General features: G+C 39.7%; 1 protein-coding gene across 9 annotated transcripts in view; it reads right to left on the minus strand.

Moving 5' to 3' along the window:
* The window catches only part of ZNF521 (zinc finger protein 521), a 272,635-nt gene that overhangs the window by 151,637 nt on the left and 107,068 nt on the right, over positions 1–13,930 (minus strand). For all 9 annotated transcript variants that reach the window (XR_005594185.1, XM_039525126.1, XM_039525125.1 and 6 more), the window contains one exon: positions 7,146–10,498. Coding sequence is in view for 8 of the 9 variants with exons in the window: in XM_039525122.1 (XP_039381056.1) it covers positions 7,146–10,498 (3,353 nt within the window). In the remaining variant the exon portion in view is untranslated. The remainder of the gene's footprint in view (positions 1–7,145; positions 10,499–13,930) is intronic.

Here is a 13,930-nt window from a genome sequence, read left to right on the forward strand (position 1 = left end):
CTCACCCCCCTCCCGCCTGTCACTCGCCTTCCCGTTTGCCTCCTCACCCCGCTTGCCCGCCCACCTCCCGCCTCACCTGAATATCGGGACAAATGGCGTCTCGATCGTACATCAGTCAGGACACAGGACAAAGGGCTAAATGTTGGGACAGTCCCGATTTTGCGTGGGGGCCCCCAAAGCGCAGGGCCCAGGGCGGTCGCTCTGATTTGCCCTACCCAAAGGATGGCTCTGGCAGTTCACTCAATTAACTATGCTCCAAGAGCAAAAGGACACTTTTTGCCAGTTTACCTGTACCTATGCTACAGCTTTAGCCAGTTGAGAAATGTAAACCACCTCCCTTACCCAACATTATTATAGTAACAAAATTTCCAGTGTAGATCTGATCTGAGGCCTGCTCTACACTACAAAGTTAGGATGACATAAGAAGTTACCTTGAGTTGACCTATCTGTTTATGTGTCTACACTCAAATTTGTCTCCTGCAGATGTAAGTGCCCCAATTAGTAAAATCTTCTTCCCAAATGGCGGAGAGCCATAGTCAGCTTACTGAGGTCAACATAGTGTGAGTATAGACCAGGGGTAGGCAACCTCTGGCACGCGTGCCGAAGGCGGCAGATGAGCTGATTTTCAGTGGCACTCACACTGCCTGGGTCCTGGCCACCAGTCTGGGGGGCTCTACATTTTAATTTAATTTTAAATTAAGTTTCTTAAAAATTTTAAAAACCTTATTTACTTCACATACAAAAATAGTTTAGTTATATATTATAGACTTATAGAAAGAGAACTTCTAAAAACGTTAAAATGTATTACCGGCACGCGAAACCTTAAATTAGAGAGAATAAATGAAGAATTGGCACACCACTTCTGAAAGATTGCTGACCCCTGGTGTAGACACTGCATGATCTGTATTGACTCCAACTGTCTTCCAGCAGCTGTCCCACAATGCCCCATTCTCTACGACTGTGACCACTCTGTTCTTCGTTCCCGTGTTTGGTTAAGTGGGGGAGAAAGGAGGCATGAGAAACAGTTTGTTTATGTACATAGGAATGTTCCTTGTATCCTATGGGGGGAGGGGGAGAATCTCAATGATAGTTTAATGGAGCTACTCTGCAATCCTCTCCCAAAGACTTCTGCGGATGGCAGCCTTATTTCTTCCTCTGCGGTAGGATACTTTCTCTCGCCACACTGCAATGAGTTTGGCTGGCACCAGTAAACAAGTTAGTGGCATATGGGTCTGGGCAGCTTGGGGGTGCTCTCTGTGCCTTTGTTACCCTCTGGAGTGAGATATCAGCTAAAGCCACCACTGCCTGTGGCAAATAGTGTCAATACTGAGTGCCACTGTGCTATGCTCATATCCCTGGAATAAAGAACAAAATTGTATTATTTCATGAAACCAAAATTCCTTCCCCCACTGCCTTACCCCTGGCAGGCCATACTCACCATAGCAGAGGGTGAAGTGCAGTGCTATGCAGAGGCACCCCAAAGCTGTAATGTGAATAAGCATGTCTTAATAAAAGATTTTATGGAAGTAAGAGAAGGGAGTTTTGAAACTTAACTTTCCCTTTCTATTGTGACTGTAAATCCACTAATACATCTGTCTCTTTTTATCAGCAGCTGCTGTCATTGTGGCCTTGAGGGGTACCCCACAACACCCGCAGGATGTCAGACCCTGAGGAGAACAACATGTTCAGCAAGATCCTGCTAGCCCATGCTGCATCAGACCGCGAACAAAGGGCCTGGAGGGCCAACAGGGCAGATGGCACAGAGTAGGAAAGAGCAGAGAGAGGAAAGGCCCAGGAGTCCCAACAGGAAAAGAAGAGGGAGATGCACCAGGAGATTATGGTTCTTCTCAGATTCTCCATCCTCTGCAGTCCTGGGAGAATTCCATGGTAGTAGCTCCACACAGCCTACCCCTACCACTCCATGCTGGAGGACAGCAAGGAAAACCACAGCTTCGCTTTCATCTGAGCAAATCATCGTGTATATGTTCCACAACAGACTACATCTGTGCACTGAAGTGGACAGAAATGTTTGCTGCCTTTCCAATTTTAAAGTTCTAGTCCACTAATTTATGTTAAAAGTTTGTATTGCAGTCCCTGGTGTTATTTTTTGTTGTTGTTGTTTTTTGCACATTGTTTTTCTCCAGTGTTTTTGCCACTCAACAATGACAGATTTCTATTTTTGGAGAATAAAACTATCTTTATTAGTTCACAACACATATTGCAGCATGCATAGCGGTATTCAAAGCACACCGTACTTGTAGATGTACAGCAAGGACTATACTGTTCCTAATAGCACCAAAGCTCCAAGCCCAGAAAATGGGGAGGCATAGAACACTACAAGGGCTGACCATTACAGCGCTCTTTCAAAGCCTCCCTCAGCTGCATAGTTCTGCTTTGGGCTCTTGGAATGAGCCCTTGTGTCTGGCTGTTCAAAGTCAACAGACAGCCGCTCACCCTCTACCCTGGCACCAGCTTTTCTTCCTTTGCCTCACAGAGATTATGCAGGATACAGCAGGCAGCTATAACCATTGGTATATTTTTCTCACTGAGATCCAATCTAGTGAGTAAACACTACCAGTGTCCCTTCAATCTGCAAAAAGCACATTCAACAACCATTCTGCATCTGCTGAGCTGGTCGTTGAATCTTTTCTTGGTGCTGTTGAGGTGGCCAGCGTACAGCTTCATGAGCCAGCAGAGATAGGGGTAGGTTGGGTTTCCCAGGATCACTATTGGCATTTCAATATTAATCCTCCAGTTGGGAAAGAATGTCCCTGCTTGCAACTTTCTGAACAGTCCTGTGTTCTTAAAGATACACATGCCATGCACCTTCCCTAACCAGTGCACATCGATACCAATGAAGAATCCCTGGTGATCCACCAACACTTGCATAACCATAGAAAAGTCACCCTTTCTGTTGACATACTCTGTGGCAAGGTTGGCTGGTGCCAGAATAGGGATATGTGTACCATCTATCTCCCCACCAGAGTTCAGGAAACCCATTGCTCCAAATCCATCCACTATGTCCTGCAAAATGCCAATGGTCACAGTCCTGCATAGCAGACGACGATTTAGGGCCCTGCACACTTGCGTGGCAACAGCCCCCACTGTGGATTTTCCAACTCCAGAATGATTTTCCACTGACCAGTAGCAATCCATTGTTGCAAGTTTCCACAGTGAGATCACTACTCATTTTTCCACTGTCAATGCACCACTCATTCTGGTGTGCCTGTGCTGGCGGGCTGGGGTGAGCTCATCTCACAGACTCAGGAGTGTGGCCACTTGTATCCAAAAGTTCTGCAGCCACTGCTCATTGTGCCAAACCTTCATTACAATGCAATCCCACAAATCAGTGCTCGTTTCTTGGGCCTAGAAGCAGTGCTCCACCTTTTGCAGCTGCTCCAAGAATGCCACTAATAATCTTGAATTGTTTTTCACTGTGTCCCTCAGCAATCTGTCCTCCAAGAAACTGTCATTTCCCCGTTGTTGTGGTACTTCCTATGGGTCTGCAAATACAGGAGAATCGTCCATCCTACATTTGCAGCATTCAGAAAAATAGTGCACATATCTTTGGGCTCTATGCTTCTGTCAGAAGAGGTGGACACTGATAAGTGCTGCACAGATTTTAAAATAAAGGCATGAAAATATGAGCTATGGATTGCATTATGGAATGGAGAAAGTTGCAAGCTGAGAACTTGATTCCTAGCTCCCAGAGATCCCTGCACAACTGATTTCTACCCAAAAGGCATTGCAAAAATCCCCCAAAAGGCATGGTGCCTGATGGGAGCACCTGGCACATTGGGATACCTAACTGTGGTGCACTGTAATCTGCATCAACACAAGCACTCCTGGTGGGTGTGCGCAGCACCGATGCAAGCAGCCAATTATGCACATGCTTGAGAAATATACAAACTTCAGGAGCTGTACGCCGACATAACTTACATTGACCAAAGTCTGTTGTACAGACATGGCTTAAGTCTCAAAAGGTAAAGGCAAAGCTACAAAGCTTTCTGCTGAATCAGGAGTTTTCCCATTATGTGCTTCATTAACATAAGTATGACAACATTTTAAGGAGGGGCAACAGAAGTAATAATACCTAGTACTTATACATGCTTTTCATCTTCCAATTACTTACAAACGTTTATACTAATTAAACTTCCCAACACCCTTTTGAGATAAATATGTTTTAGCCCTGTTTTACTGATGAGGAAATTGATAGAGAGAGGTTTAAGTGATTTGCCCAAGTTAACAAAGAAATCAGTGTCAAAACTATGACTGAGTTCTGGTCCCAGACCACTAATCAGACCGCACTTCTTCTTCAACTTCTAAACATTAATTACCACCCAGATTATTATTCTATCAATTAGCTTAACGAGCTAATGCAGTATGCATTAGCAGTCAATCAGGAACTTCTGAAACCCCTATAGCTCATTAAATACAGAAACAATACTAGGGCCTCTCCACTTTTAGATATTTATAAACAGTTACAGTAACTTTTAGTAACTAAAAAACCAGAAATTATATGGCTATAATGAAAGGATATTAGCGAACTATCTATTTAGGTTTGTTCTCTATATAAGATGAACAAAGAAGAAAGAGAAGCTGAACAGTTGCACCTTTTTAGTTCAAATGTAGAAACAATCATCTAAGAAACCAGGTGATGCAAGTTTTAGTCTCATCTTCCTCTTCTCTGTAGAAAAACATTGTTTTAGTTTCCTTAGCATGTATGTCAACTTGAATAACAAAGGGTTTGCAGAACTATCCATGGGAGCACAACTCTTTATATTTCGCTTGCTTTAATAGTTAGAAAGCTCCTATCATCCAGTTCAACATTTCAAACCACGTAACACCCAATAAAACAAATGGAATCTCTGCTCTATTTATTACTATGAAACTTTTTTGTCACAATTTTTTTAAAAATTAGCATGTTAAGTAGATACATTTTCTATGGGACACTGTCACCTTACAAATCATATTCAAAACAACAAATGTCCTTATCTATTATAACAACAACACTTTCAATTACTAACAGTTTTAGAAATACAATTTACTATTTTTTGGACTTTGAATTTCTCTCTGTCTATTAAAGTGAGTTTTGCTTTTGTTTATGATCACTTTCACTGCTACAGAATCTGAGTCGCTGCAGTTTGACAAGAATTTAAATTTAAAATTTTAAAAAAACAAGACATTCTTTTTATCAGCCTTTAGCTTTGTGAAGCTTGTGGATGATCTCTAAAAGTATTGACACTCAATAAGGGACTTGATTTAATAACCTTCTCAAGGTTATCATGTCTGCCATGAGCAAAAAATCTGAGGGCCCAAAGGTCACTTACCTAGAGGCTACAACTGCAATAATTGAAAACATAGTTTACAAACAGTGGATGGGGAGCTGATTGGCAATTTTAGGGCATATGAATGATGAATGGAAGGGCTGAAGAATGACCTAAAGATGTGTTATTTAAGAATTATCAGTCTGAAAAAAACATTTCATATGAAAATCCAGAGGCAGTACATCTATTGAGAGTGGGAATTCTTTGAAACTATGTGGATTTTTGACTTCCCCAAACTGTTAAAGTGGTTGGTTTTATCAATGGAAAGCAGAGAGGCCAATCAGGTTACAGGGTACAGGAACTCTGATTATGAAATTCTCCAAGCTTATGAAGTGCAATAATTGTAGAACCAATTCGTTAAAAAGTATAATAGCTTTTGAGGGTGCCACGGAAATAACCAACCACCTGGGAATATGTCTTAATGTACATGGTTTGGAGTGTGCGTGGGGAAACCAGGATAGGTTTTCAATGTGCCTGAGGAGCTAGGAACCTTTATAAGCCTCAGGAAATCGCAAGTAATATTGGAGAAGAGTGAAATGAAACTAAGATGACTTTTAAAAGAAATAAGGCAAGTCAGCCTATGATTCCTAGTCAACATACCATAGTATCATCTCCGTACTCTTGCCAAAACCTTGTACTGCAGCCAGTGAAAGATGTTATTTTTTTTCTTTTGCATTCCTCTGTGAACAGAGCCATATTATTCAGTGTTCCGATTACATGCTATTCTAAGGTATTTGTTTATCCTAGCAGATGGCATCACAAATATGGGGTGGTGGGAGAACAATCATTTGGGCCCATTCTCCCCACCCATGCTAAATCAATGTGCATCCCAGAGCAAAGCTTAGCAAGACTTTGAGTACAAGCTATTTTTGGAACACAGAGAGCGAGACAAAGAGAGAGTGAGTGTGTCTTGAGCTATTAGGTTTCCTATATGCAAGAACTCATCTCCAAAATGCTAATTAGCACATTTTATTCACTGACCATATTAAGGCAAAAAAGACTCTCCCTTCACCTCCCACATGGTTCAGTTGTGACATTTCCTTCCATCCTTAATACCACCCCCACATTATTTCTTAGGCTAACATAAACAGGTGAGAGCAGAGGAAATCTTTCAAAAATCTGGGACGATCATTTATGTGTAATTTTACTTTTTAAGTTGTTCTGTATAGATAAAGTTTAAATCCTCAGGTACCTGGTGCATTGGTAACATTGTGCTATCTAAAATATTGTTAATAAAAAGAAAATTAAAAATGGAACTGCCATAGAAAGCCCATTTCACCATTTACCCTAGGTAGGAGATAAATTGCTGAGTTTCATTTTATTCAAAGTACGGTAAAGACAGGGAAAATTAACGTCTGAAACATAATTTACAAAAATAACCCCCCAATTTGTTGTTCACAAATTTTTTTTGAACGTTCATCTTTTTTGCCAGCATATTGGCTTGATGTATTTTATTTCTGTGACATTAATACTCTTTGCCATAAGCACAAGTCATACCAAGGGATTCCGACTTGCAACAAAGCTAAGTTAAGATTCCAGATCTCAGTTGTGCTGGCATGAAGACTGGTCTCTCAGTAATACAGAAGACAATATCCTAGGGAGACTGGAATTAGTCCTATTCTGCACCAATCAAGCCAAAACACAAGGCATATCAAAAAGCAAGTAATTGCTAGCTAACGGCTATGGGAGGAACTATACCACGGTTCAATCTAAGCAGTTCCTGGCAAGTAACAATAAGGCTTGAGAAAACTGCAGTGTAAAATGGGGGAGTTTTATCAAAAAGGTGAAAAGCAGAAACAGCAAAAGAAAAAGGTTTACCTCATCAGATTGAGAAGGGCTGATTCTGGGCATTGGAGATACTTGTGGTGTTTTCAGCTGTGTACTGTTGCTGTCTGGAACAAGCTCTCTGTGGATTGACTGGATATGATTCTGGAGTTCACTTTCGGATTCAAATTTAACATTGCAACTAGAACAGCGAGTCTTCAGTCCCCCTGCCTTGTTTTTGTTCTCAATGGAACTCAAGTTCTCATTTTGACCCAAGCCTTGTCTGTTACTGCTTGAAGGGATGTTGACACTTGGACTACCACTTTTACTGAGATTAACACAGACAGCGCACAGACCATATGGCAGACCATTGATGTCAAGTTTCACTAAATCCTGTTTTGAGCGGAATTCCTTCAGGCAAGAAGCACATTTGTACAGTTTCTGAAGATGCTGTGCACGCCCTGTGGACTGCACTGCAGAGCCATTTCCTGTTTTTTGCATGTGAAATGTCCCATGGATTTTCAGTTCCAAGGTAGAGGTCACTGTTTGCATGCATACCACACAGCGGAATCCTGTTAAGGAATTTCTCAAATCAGGGTGCATTTGGCAATGCTCTAAAAAATCCTCCTCACTCTGTAGAGGCATTTTGCAAATTCTGCAGTTTCCAGTGTCCAGGCTCTTACTATGCGTGACTTTATGTTCAGTAAGAGTCAGAAGAGATGGAAACCGCTCACCACAAATTGGGCACATATAATGTTTCACTGGTCCCAAGTGTGTCTGCATATGTTCACGGAGCCCATTTTCAGAGAAGAATGTTCGAGAACACACATTACACTTGTAATTCCCTTTAATCAGCTCTGCCTTCTTCTTAACTATAGCACTTTCTCCAGGTCGGATGTTGTGGTCTCGAAGCTGATGATTCTGCAGGAGTGTTTCCATTGTATATGCTGCTCCACAAATGTCACAACCATACATGGGCTCAGATGTATCAACGTCTTCTTCACTGCCATCATGGCTATTATGTGACTCCTGGCTATTTGTCAACAAGGTCTGAAGCTCCACTTCTTCTTTCTGAACTTGCTCCGATGCGCCATTTGTGCCACAGTTTGGAGTTTTAGTTTCAAAAACACAATGTTTTTCCCTCAAGTGTTTCTCTAGCAATATAATAGCATGAAAAGCTTTGCTGCAGAATTTGCAGTTGTATTTTTTGCTATGTGTAGTAATGTGGCACTGAAGCTCCACCTCTGTACCGAACGACTCGCCACAGAAAATGCACTTGTGCACTTTCCCCTGGTTCTCCAGGTGATTGTGTTTAACATGAAGCTGTAGGTCAGTTTCATTACGGAAGTCCCAGTTACAAGATGTGCACCTGTATACCTTCTTTTCATTGCTGTGCTTCACAGCCAGGTGTAGTTGAATGGAGACTTTGGAGTCAAAAACCTCTTGACACAAGGTGCAGCGGAAGAATACAAATGTATGCATGTCAAGCAGGTGTTTTTGCAAGTCATCCACTGAAGTGAACTGCTTGTCACAGCTTTCACAGATATAGTATGTAGAGGTTATCATGAAATGAATTGTAACATGCTTCAGCAGTGACTCTTGGTTTGGAAACTCCTTGTTGCACTGAGGGCAGGTCAGTTTTGGCAGGACAGTGTCAAGGTGGGTTTTTAAGTGAGTCTGAAAACCATCGAGAGATGTATACTTAGCACCACATTGATTACAGACATATTCACCTGCAGGACGTGGAGGAGCGCCACCTACAGCTTGCATCATCTTTAAAGAAGTTTGCTCTATAGTTACAGGAGATAAGGGGCTCAAGGCTCTAGATTTCTTTCCATTGTGGATGTAATTCAATGCCAAAGGAATGTTCTTATGGTTCTCCTTGATATGCTTGTTCAATTTAAGGACACTGTTAAATATTGGAGAATTAGTACAGTAGGAACAGGAATATACTTCTACTACTGGATCTTTTGGGGTTCCAAGTACAGGGGAACCAAAACGGGAACTGCTAAGATCACAATGGACTTGTCTAATATGCTCTTCCAAAGAAGAATCAGTAAGAAATCCCATGTAGCAATGGGGACAAAAGAATGCATTACTGTCTTTAGCAGCAGGGTTTGCAAACCCATGAGAACATCGGATATGTTCCTGAAGAGTGTTGAGGTCATTAAATACTTCAGAGCAGAAGTTGCACTGGTAGACCATGGCAGGCATGGTAGAAACAATCAGTGCTGGGTCTGGAGCTTCATGGACTTGCTTAAGATGTTCATTCAGATTATAAAGTGAAGGTAACACCTCCAAACAATACTGACAGATATGCGCTTGTTCAGGTTTATCTAAATGCATAGTTTTCAGGTGTATCTGCAGAACTGCAAGGCTTGAAAATAACTGTTTGTTGCAATAAATGCAGCTATAGGTAACTTTTGCTTGCTTATTTGAAGGACCAGTGATATCTGGTACTTGTTGGGCTGCCCGCTTTCTTCCACGACCCTTTGTTATTGGCGGAGCTGTTTCTACCATTGTTGAACTGTCCACTGAGAGGTTTGAATCTGGAGTGGTGCTGGATACTGAGGTGTAGCCAACAGTTACCAAAGAAGGGCTGTTGCTATGATTGCATGATTCGGGTTGCTGGTGACTATCCATGTGGCTGTACAGTTCTTCCACGGTATGGAAGTTCTCTGAGCAAATGCTGCATGAATTCTTCTTTTCACCATTATGAGCCTGCTCCATGTGATTTACAAGAGAACTTTCCTCTACAAAGAGTTCATGGCAATAAACACATTGAAGAGCAGCCCTGTCTTCATTAGGGGAACACTCAGGGTGGCATTCTGCTATGTGTTTCTGAAGATCTTCAGGGAAATCAAAGCCTTCTTCACACTGACTGCATTTCTGAGTGTCTTTCATTTTCCACTCCTCCATCCTGGAGGCAGACTGAGAACCATCCTTGTTTCTCTCATGAACCTGCATGTGACCATGCAGTGAACTAGACGAAAGGAATCCACGTCTACAAATGGCACATTTATATGGCTTGTTGGATGTATGAGTCTTTAAGTGAATTTTAAGGTGATCACTCCTTGAAAATGCTGCATCACATTCACTGCAGTGATACTTCTTGTCTCCCGTGTGAAGTTTTATATGGCGATCTCTGCTCCGCTTGTGTTTAAAGAGGCGACTGCAATATGTGCATTTGAAAGGGAGCTTGTCGCTGTGACTTTGCTCGTGATGCTTTAAGTAGCTGAGCCGACTGAACGACTTGTCACAGAACTGGCATGGATAAGGCAATCCTGGGCCACCCTCTTCCTCACCAAAATCACAACCTTCTCCATGGCTTGGTGAAGTCTGGTCTTTGCTGGAAGGCGATGAAGCTGGCCATGAGCAAGTGGGGTCATCCTCAATATCCACACCATCTGGAATGAGAAAAAAAAAGTGCACATATGCTTATTCCCCTGGAGTTCAAAGAATACACTAAGTGTGTATAAACATGCAAATGGCTGAAACAAATATGCAATGTACTAAACTTGGAACGAGATACTTTTCAGCTCCAACAGCTTTTATCCCACATTTATTTTTATCAAACTGTAAAATATGAAAAGTTATTAAATACTTCTGTGCCCATATTACCCTTTTATTGCTTTTTTATCATCCTCTCTTAGTTGCAGGATATATATTATACATTGACAACTTTATTAAAATGCAGATTTTAATATATTTAATGTTTCTTTTGTATCCATTGTAAAATGATTTGCATATTATGTGAGCATCTGAAGAGTCAATGAAAGGAGGAAATATTACAGAAATTATTTAAAATTAATGCAGTCAACCCACATGCCTAGTATTTAATAAAAATTCCCTGTGCTTTTCCTCTATTTTTTCCCCTTAAAGTTGGTTCTGAAAACAGAAATTTTTTAAGGGTTATTATTGATATAGACATTGGTGCCGTCAACAAAATAATATTTAAAAAATTACAAGGAAGGAAGGAAATGGACAAAAACCATAATAAAAATGATGTCTTCTCTAAAAAAAAATGCAGCCATGATCTCTTCAATAACTATCATTGGTAACCTCAAACCAGCAAATGGATTATTAAATGTTCAAAACAAACAAATAGTATTATACTAAGTCAGCTGGGATCAAGGAAAATGAGAAAGTTTCACAAGAGCCAGTTCCCAACAGTGTATTTTGTTTCTAAAGTTCAAGAGGTTGCCCACCATTTCTTCCTTTTTGCAAAAATCTCAGCCAGCAAAACTTCCTTAGTTAAACAGAACCAGTACTTTTAGGTGATCATAGACAAAGCAACTTGTGAAAAACTGGAAACAGGAAAAAATGATACATGGTTATGGTAAAAACTGAAAGATTTATGAGTAACAAAGAAACGACAAACAAAACACAAGCCAGCTATTAAACTAAACTAGTTATCTATGATATTACTTCACTTCTGGACCAGATGAGTTTTAACTAAGTGTTTAGCAGGTGCTATCTGGGATTTTTGCAGCCTTCCTTTTAAACAAACAAATACTGTGGTTTAATGATGGCATTTCTCTTAGTATAAAAACTTCTTAAAAAAAATACAAAATGCCCGGCAGTCCCATCTAAAACAAATAATTCTTTATTCCCTTCCAGGGGCAACATCGTTGTCTTATTTCCTTTTAAAAACAAAGTTGATTAAGATAATACTATAGAAAATGACTGAATAAACACGGGGGGGAAGGTATTTTTCTTAAGATATTTTTCAACAAATGCTAAGTTTCTTAACATTTACAGCCCTCTAACAAAGAAACTTATCATAATAACATGAAAGTTAGAGTTGGCTTATATCATGTAAACAAATTCCAAGCCTGCTTTCTTTAAGGTAACAAGATTTTACTAGATTATCAGCCTCCTGCTTATCCACAGGAAACAGATGAGGATTCATTCCTTTCCTGCCTCTAGAAACTGATGACAATGCCATCTCACTATCAATGCCAGATGGCAACCATCTAACTCTGAGAAAACAACCAAACACCAATCCTGGAACCCTGCCCATTGCAACAATGATTTTCAATATAAGTTGAAAACTGCATTTTGTATCCTCTTGTTTATTACTTTGAAAGAGAGGTTTTAATTACCTACACATTACAAACACACGCGCACACACACACACACACACACACAATATCCAGTTGGCCTATGGAAAAGACATTTAAACAAATAAGTAGGGCTGTCGATTAATCACAGTTAACTTACGTGATTAAGTCAAAAAATGAATCACGATTAAAACAACTAATTGTGATTAATCGCAGTTTTAATCGCACTATTAAATAACAGAATACCAATTAAAATGTATTAAAAATGAAATTTTTGGATGTTTTTCTACATTTTCAAATATATTGATTTCTATTACAATACAGAATACAAAGTATACTGTGCTCACCTTATATAATTATTTTTATTACAAATATTTGCACTGTAAAAATGATAAACAAAAGAAATAGTATTTTGCAATTCACCTCAGACAAGTATTGTAGTGCAATCTTTATCGTGAAAGTGCAATTTACAAATGTAGATTTTGTTTGTTACATAACTGCACTCAAAAACAAAACAATGTAAAACTTTAGAGCCAACAAGTCCATTCAGTCTTACTTCTTGTTCAGCCAATCGCTCAAACAAGTTTGTTTACATCTGCCCGCTTCTTGTTTACAATGTCACCTGAAAGCGAGTTCAGGCATTCACATAGCACTGTTGTAGCCGACATCGTGACATATTTACATGTAGGGATGCCAACTCTGATTGAAGCTATTCCAGGAGATTTTTTTTCCAACATAACGTAATTCATTTTCTTAAAATATCCTATTAAAATCCCCTAGATTGCTTTCAATAGTCACTAAGAGATCGTGTGCTGAGTCATCATACAAGACTACTATAACATGAAATATATGGCAGAATGCCAGTAAAACAGAGGAGGAGACATACAATTCTCCCCCAAGGAGTTCAGTCACAAATTTAATAACACATTATTTTTTTAATGAGTGTCATCAGCATGGAAGCATGTCCTCTGGATTGCTAGCCAAATCATGAAGGAGTGTACAAATGTTTAGCATATCTGGCACGTCAATACCTTGCAATGCCAGTAACAAAAGTGCCATGCGAATGCCAGTTCTCACTTTCAGGTGACATTTTAAACAAGAAGCAGGCAGCATTGTCTCCTGCAAATGCAAACAAATTTGTTTATCTGAGTGATTAGCTGAACAAGAAGTAGGACTGAGTAGACTTGTAGGCGCTAAAGTTTTACATTGTTTTATTTTTGAATGCAGTTATTTTTTGTACATAATTCTACATTTGTAAGTTCAACTTTCATGACAAAGAGATTGCACTATAGTATTTGTGTTAGGTGAATTGAAACATACTATTTCTTTTGGGGTTTTTTACAGTGCAAATATTTGTAATAAAGAATAAATCTAAAGTGAGCACTGTACAATTTGTGTTCTGTGTTGAAATTGAAATCAATACATTTTAAAATGTAGAAAACATCCAAAAATATTTAAATAAATGGTATTCTATTATTGTTTAACAGAGTGATTAATCGCTTGACAGCCCTAACAAACAAACAAACCTACCATCTTGTTGAACTGACGACAAAGGTGTTCTTTCAAAACATCACTCCTTCCAGGTACTAACAACCTATCATCTACTAAAACATTTAACAAAAAGTTTTTCATTGTGCAGGATGGATACTAAATAATTACTAGACAGTTGGGGTTTTTTAATTGTCCCATTAATGGCTGCTTCATTCACACAAGGCTTTTGGTGAAAATCTATATTCTTCACTTTTGAATTGCTGGTTTTGGCTTAAAAACTAAAGC

This window comes from Mauremys reevesii, linkage group 2 (genome assembly GCF_016161935.1).
Source record: "Mauremys reevesii isolate NIE-2019 linkage group 2, ASM1616193v1, whole genome shotgun sequence".
Lineage (NCBI taxonomy): Eukaryota > Metazoa > Chordata > Testudines > Geoemydidae > Mauremys > Mauremys reevesii.